The sequence below is a fragment of the Sorex araneus genome, chromosome 2 (genome assembly GCF_027595985.1).
Source record: "Sorex araneus isolate mSorAra2 chromosome 2, mSorAra2.pri, whole genome shotgun sequence".
NCBI classification, from domain to species: domain Eukaryota; kingdom Metazoa; phylum Chordata; class Mammalia; order Eulipotyphla; family Soricidae; genus Sorex; species Sorex araneus.
In genome coordinates, this window is record NC_073303.1 from 140209671 (window position 1) to 140216630 (window position 6960).

Consider the following 6960-nt stretch of genomic DNA (forward strand, 5'->3'; position numbering starts at 1 on the left):
TGGCTCCAGGGGTGGTTAGTGGGTGTCTCTTGGGGACATGGAGCTCACCAGTGAATGAAAAGTCCCACATGGCAGTTTGAGAAGAGTGACCCTGTTGAGTGCCATCTGCTTCTCAGACTTCAGTGGTGTTGACACTGTTCTCAGAGTCCAAAGGAGTGAGTGCGAATGGCATACGCCAGAGCAGCCCTGATGTCCTCTCCTAGGTCAGCCGCCTACACATGGACTACTGCTGTTTGTCCCCAACAACTTTCTGGAACTTCTTTTTTATTTTGGGGACTCAAAGGGAAGATGTCTGTCTCCCTTGCCCAGCTCCCTCTCCTGAACTCAGAGTCGGTGGCCAGACAGTTCTGGCATATCTTGATCTCTTATAAGTGGTTATTCAAGAGTTCAGTGCTAGAATCTTTCGACTTGTAAAAACAAGGTCTTTAGGGCTCTATGGCGACACTCTTCCTGACTCCCCTTTCCTTCTGCTGTTACCTCTTGGAAAGGAAATTTTTCAGCTGTGGTTCTTGCATACATGACTGCCAAGAATTTTTTATTTTGAGGTGTTTAGTAGCCAGGGCACCATGCTGGTCCCCATACCTAGGTGGGAGCTGTCTGGAATATTTCAGGCAGGAATGGATTTCCCTGACCTCAAGGCTCCAAAGAGTAGCCATGAGGGTGGCCAGTGGCTATTCCCAGCTCAGCTCATCAGCATCCTGGGTGGCCAGGCCTGGGGAATAGACGGAGGGTGTATGCGAGATTCCTGACAGCAGCAGCCATATTGCCTCTAGGTCCCTCTTGTGACCTTGTAGTAGATGTAAGTTAGGATGGCACCTCTTCCCTGCCTTTCCCAGGCCTCCTCACTTTAAGGATAAAGGTTTGATTGTACTTGATAAGAACATGCTGGTCTCCAGGGTGATTCTTGACTAATGCTGTGGAGCAGCTGAGTGATGTGAATATAAATGTAAACTGAGATTTGGTTTCTATATACTCACCTGTAAATAGACTCCACCTTTCTTTGCATTTCCCTATCACATTACAGTTAACAAAGCGAGTTTCGTGTGGTCGCTCTTGATGCTGTCAGATCAGTTTTGTAAGCACCATTGCCATTTTACAGCTGAGGAAACAGGCCTGAAATAGCACCAGCCTTTCAACACTACAAATACCACAATCGTGGCATAATTGTCACACCTTTCTTTTTTTTTTTGCCTTTTTAAAATTACTGGGCTTAGTTGAAAAAAAAAATGCCCATAATGGTTATACCCCATGTTTTTTATGAATAAGTTTGCTTAAAATCTGTGATGATTATGTGCTGACATGTCGTAACAAAAATCTAGACTTAGGGGTCCAGAGTACAGTGGGTAGGGTGTTTGCCTTTACATGGCTGAACGGGGTTTGATCGCTGGCATCCCATATGGTCCCCTGAGCACTTCCAGCAGTGATTCCTTAGTGCAGAGCCAGGAGTAACCCCTGGGCACCACCAGGTATGGCCCCAAATTCCCTCCCCCGTCTCCTCCCAAGTCTAGACTTAAACCTACATTTTTGGGGGACCTTAAAAGAGCATTTCTTTCTTTCTTAGAAGAGTACTAAGTTGGATTCCAGGATACTTAATTCTCCTTTCCTTGTGCTGCTTTGTGGGTGGAAGGGGGCTCCTTGGCAACGATCAGGAGATCTGGGGGCCACTCCAGGCAATACTTGTCTGGCCGTGTGGGTTTGATGATGTTCAGGCCAAAAAATGTGGCGTTGCTCTGCCCAGAAGCTCTGCAGACCACCAGGGCTGCACCTAGTAGAGTTGGTTCCATGTGGGAGTGCAGTGGTGGAGAGTGAGCAGGGGGCGTTGCATGTACATGCGGAGCCTGTGCTCAGTCCTTGGAGTTGGCTCCTGACTCAATACCCTGCTTCATTTATTTATTGTTCTTTTAAACCCCTTGTTCCCAAGGAGATTTGCTAATTCCCCCAAATCTAAACTCTATTTATTTATTTATTTATTTATTTATTTTGCTTTTGGGGTCACACCCAGCAATGTTCAGGGGTTACTCCTGGCTCTGCACTCAGAAATTACTCTTGGCGGCTTGGGGGACCATATGGGATGCTGGGGATTGGAAGCTGGGTTGACCACGTGCAAAGCAAATTCCCTACTCACTGGTACTATTGCTCCAGCCCCTCTATACCCTGCTTTAAAAGAAGTATTTCCTTAGTTCGATTTTTGAAAATGACAAACTAGAGATTGACCATTTCCTCTGTAGGTCAGAGGTTCATATTAAAAGTAATTTATTCATTAAATTTAAACATGTTTCGTTTTTTGGGGGGGTCACACCCGGTGATGCACAAGGGCCACTCCTGGCCTTGCACTTAGGAAATACCCCTGGTGGTGCTCGGGGAGATCATATGGGATACTGGGAATCAAACCCGTGTTGGCTGCATGCAAGGCAAATGCCCTACCTGCTGTACTATTGCTTCAGCCCCTAAACATGTTTCTTTCTTAAAATAATGTTAAATTATGACATTTTTCAATACCTAAGTAATTAATGACTCAACTGATTGTATAAGCATGCATAAAATTTTTTGCAAATGATTCTTTTTAAATGCCCAGTGATAGATAATTGGTACAAGATTCTTTGTTTTTAAAGAAAAAAAAATCTGTTCTTTTTTTTTAGGGTTGAGCTTCAGAGAATGAAGATCATTCGTCCATTGCCTTACATAGGCAAGTACACAATGATCTTCCACACTAGAGACCGAGGCAATGAGGTGAACAGAGGACGGTGAGTCTGGACTCTCGCTGGCCAGTGCCTGCTTAATCTCTTTTCAGAGTGAGGATTAGTTGGCTACAGTTGAGCCAGTTGGTCTTCTTTTTATTTTTTTTGGAGCCATGCCAGTGATTTTTGGTCAACTGGGCAGGTGAGCAGTTTACTGCAGAGACTTAAGGATGTGTATGTCTTGGGCCCTGAGGTGTGGGGGATTATGCAGGTAGCCTCATCAGTGCTGAGGGTCCTCCAGGGTAGCATCTTGGGATGCTTGGGGTACCAGGTGATGCCAGAGATCAGATGGGTGCCAGAGAACTGCATGCCTATGTTATCTCCTTGACCCCGAACCAGCTAATTTTGTTCAAAGATTTTTATTAAGGTAATTTCTAAATGAACACAGAAGTAGAGGGAATGGTGTATTTAACCTGTGCATACACCATTTTCACCGTTAGCAGTCACCAACTCATGATCTCCCCTATCTTAGTCTACTCTTTTTGACCTTCACTGGATTATTTAGAAGTGAGTATCATAGTATATCAGTTAAAAGACAAAAACAAAGAACTTGGAACTGAAGAGATAGTTGAGCAGGTAAGAGCACTTACCTTGCATGCAGTTGAACAAGGTTTGATTCTAGCACTGTGTATAGTCCCCCGAGCCCTATCAGGGTAATTTGACAGAACCAGGAGTAAGTCCTGACCACCATTGGGTGTGGACCAGAAACCAAAGGAGAGATGGGGGGGAGGAAGAGAGAGAGAGAGAGAGAGAGAGAGAGAGAGAGAGAGAGAGAGAGAGAGAGAGAGAGAGAGTTGCAATACCTTTATCATGCTGAGAGAGAGAGAGAGGAGAGAGAGAGAATTGCAATACCTTTATCATGCTTAAAATGACCACTTCCTTATATCAGTTACCCAGTGTTCAGATTTCACTGATTATCTCAAAAACACTTCAAAATAAAAGTTTATTCTGATAAGGACCTAGACAAAGTTCATGCGCAGCATTGGATGGTATCTTAAATCTTTTTTAGTCTAGTGGTTTTCCTCTTTCTTCACTTTCCCATCTAATTGATGGGTTGAGCATATGTGATCACTTGCTGAATGGCACTTCCTGCATGGTGGATATTGCACACTGGATCCAGATAAGATGTATCTTTGACTTTGCATTTCCTTGTAAACGAGGAGTCAGGTCTGGAGACCTGAACAGATTCTGGTACTACTTGGGGACAAGCACACTTTATCAGTCATACCATATGCGTTCTCTTGCAAACCACCAAGAGGACATGGTATCTGGGCGTGTTTGTGAAGTCATGGTATCTGGGCGTGTTTGTGAAGTCATGGTTCATCTGTGGGCTCAGGGTTCTTAGCCCTGTCCCCTCATTAGGAGGGGCTTCTTAGCATTTCCCCTCATGGTTTTGTAATCATTGATGATCTTCGTTTAAGTTAAAAAATTATTTTAATTGAATCACTGTGAGATACATAGTTATGAAATTATTCATGATTTTATCTTAGTCAGACAACATTCCAACAGCTGTCCCTTCACCAGTGTACATTTCCCACCGCTAATGTCCCCAGTTTCCTTCCGCCTTCCCAGGCCTGCCTCTATGGCAAGCACTTTTCTTCTATCTCTATCTGTTTTTGTCTCTGTCTCTGTCTCTGTCTCTCTCCCTGTCTCACACACACACACACACACACACACACACACACACATCTCTCTCTTGCTCATTTGTTCTCATTTTCTCTTACTCTCTTTTTGGACAGTTATGGTTTGCAGTACAGGTACTGAAAGCTTATCATGTATTTGATCTTTGCTTAAATTTACATCCAGTTGGGTCTTAGATAATTCTGACCCATCTATCTTTCCCTGTTATTGGTGAATCCATTTTTTCTGTAAAGAAGGGCTATTGAGGCCCAAGAGATAGTACAGTGGGTACCTTGCTTGCTTTGCATGTAGGTTTGGTTCCTAAGCACTGCCAGGATTGATCTCTGAGCACAGAGCCAGGAGTAAGTCCTGAGCACTGTTGGATGTTGCTCCAATGCAATAATAATAAGGAATGTAGCACTTGTCCTCTTCATCTGTGTGAGTGTTTTGAGGTAAGGTTTTGATAGAAAGGACTAAATAGAAGGAAAGAATCAATACTGGTGGCTCACTTCTTAGGATAATGAATTGATTGTCACTAACATCTTTGAGTATGGAGTTAATATTCACTTTGATATTCACACGTTATCTCCAGCCCAGCTCCTCTGCTGAAACTACGGGAATTTGGAAAGGTTTGTTTCCTGTACTTTGTGCGATGAGCTATTGTAGGTCAGTTTGTGTGTCTGCCTATAAATGAGCTGAGGAACATTTTTCAGTGAGAAATTTGGCAGATCAATTGAGTCTTTATGAGGCCACATTGCTTTGTTCTGACTTCCCCTGCCCCCCCTAAATTTTAAAACAGTATTAAAGTGTTTTCTTAGTTTTCTGTTATCTGGGGGTGGCCCCTGACTCTGCTCAGGCTGACTCCACTCCTGGCTCTGCTTGGTGGTCACTCCGGGCAGGCTCCAGGAACCATCTGAGATGCGGGTGCTGGTATGGAAGTCACAGGCTAGCCAAGGGCCAAGCATCTTACTCACTGAGCTATCTTTCCACTCCAGCCGGTTTTTTGTTTGTTTGTTTTCCGTTGACTCTACAATCTAAAACAATTTTAAAGGACCTTTACTTTTTGGAGGAGGTACTCTTAAGCAGTGCTCAGGGGACCAAGAGACCCACTCTTGGCGGCACTTAGCCATCTGGGTAGGCTAGTTAAATGTAAGGGCCTAAGGAGGCAGTGCTGGGTTCAACCCCCTTTGATATCACCCTGGTCCCCCCAAAACCTTTTTTTAAAATTTAAATAGTTTGTTTAGTTTTAGGACCATATCTGGTGGCACTCAGGGCTGACTCCTGGCTTTTGCAGGGATCACTCCTGATTTGCTCAGGGGACCATTTGGGATGCTGGGGAATATCCCATTTGGTAGTTCTACCTGCTGTACTATTACTCTTGCCCCAATTTAAATTTTATTTTTGTTGTTATTGGGTGTTGTGACAAATTGAATCAAGGACCTCACTTGTGGAAGGCACGTGCTGAGTCACATTCCCACTCCCAGTATTTTAAAAGGTTTTAATCATCCATTTAAGAACCTGCTGTTACTGTTCCCACCTCCCTCCCTCCCTCTGGAAACCACTCAGCCCAGGTCCTCCTTCCCGGCCAGCCCCTCAGCCTCAGCCACTGTGATGACATCATCGCTTTCACTTGCCTGTGCTGGGGAGGGTGGCCTCTTCGCTTGGTGTCCTTTCCCCTACCATTACTCAGTGAGTTTTTCCCTCTTGAAGCCTTACTTACCCTCTCTATAAGCCCTCCCCAGCCTCATAAGTTAGGTCCCCTTGAACCACTTGCCTCTCCTCACTTGTAATAAAACTGCACCTCCCCAGCCTTTCCAACAGATAGATTGGAGGATTCCTAGACTGTTGAAGCTTATGCAAGGGCCCTGTGACAGTGGGTGACACAGATCATATGGTCTCAGTGTTACTTGTGTGTTCTGTCCTGTGGACTGGGGGAGGAGAGCCTCTTAAAAAGTGGCCTTATTGACTGCATTCATTTGCGGAGTATAGAATAACATCACATGAGGCTGACACCCAAGGACAGTAGATACAAAGGCCAGGAAGATTGCCCCATAGCTGGAAGCCTGCTTTATGAGCGGAAGGGAGAAGGCAGATGGAATAGAGAAGGGATCACTAGAAAAAGATGGCTGGAGGAATTAGTCAGGATGGGAGATGTGTGCTGAAAGTAAATAATGGACCAAACATGATGACCTCTCAGTGTCTGTGCTGCAAGCCATAGTGCCCCAAAGTAGAGAGAGACTATGGGGAATATTGTCTGCCATGGAGGCAGGGGGAGGGTGGGAAAGGGGGTATAACGGGAATATTGGTGGAGGGATGGGTGTTTGATCATTGTGTGATTGTAACCCAAACCTGAAAGCTTGTAACTATCCCACAGTGATTCAATAAAATTAAAACAAACAAACAAACAAACAAAAAACCATCACTTTCCTTGGTATGCATTCGCCATAGTGGAAGATCCGCTGTCTTTGCAGCAGGAAACTCAGTAGGTATGACGATTTACAATGGTGCCTTTGCTAAGTTTTGTGGCAAAGGAGTAAGTAATGGAAATGCATGTTAAATTCTTACCTTATTAATCATTTGCACTCATTCTTTTTGCCTGTAG

The 6960-nt window shown here is 44.5% G+C and overlaps 1 protein-coding gene across 2 annotated transcripts in view; it reads left to right on the forward strand.

Annotated features, from left to right (window-relative positions):
* B4GALT4 (beta-1,4-galactosyltransferase 4) overlaps nucleotides 1–6960 on the forward strand; it is a 44339-nt gene that overhangs the window by 25287 nt on the left and 12092 nt on the right. For both annotated transcript variants that reach the window (XM_055126564.1, XM_055126565.1), the window contains one exon: nucleotides 2640–2744. In XM_055126564.1, the coding sequence (XP_054982539.1) occupies nucleotides 2640–2744 (105 nt within the window). The remainder of the gene's footprint in view (nucleotides 1–2639; nucleotides 2745–6960) is intronic.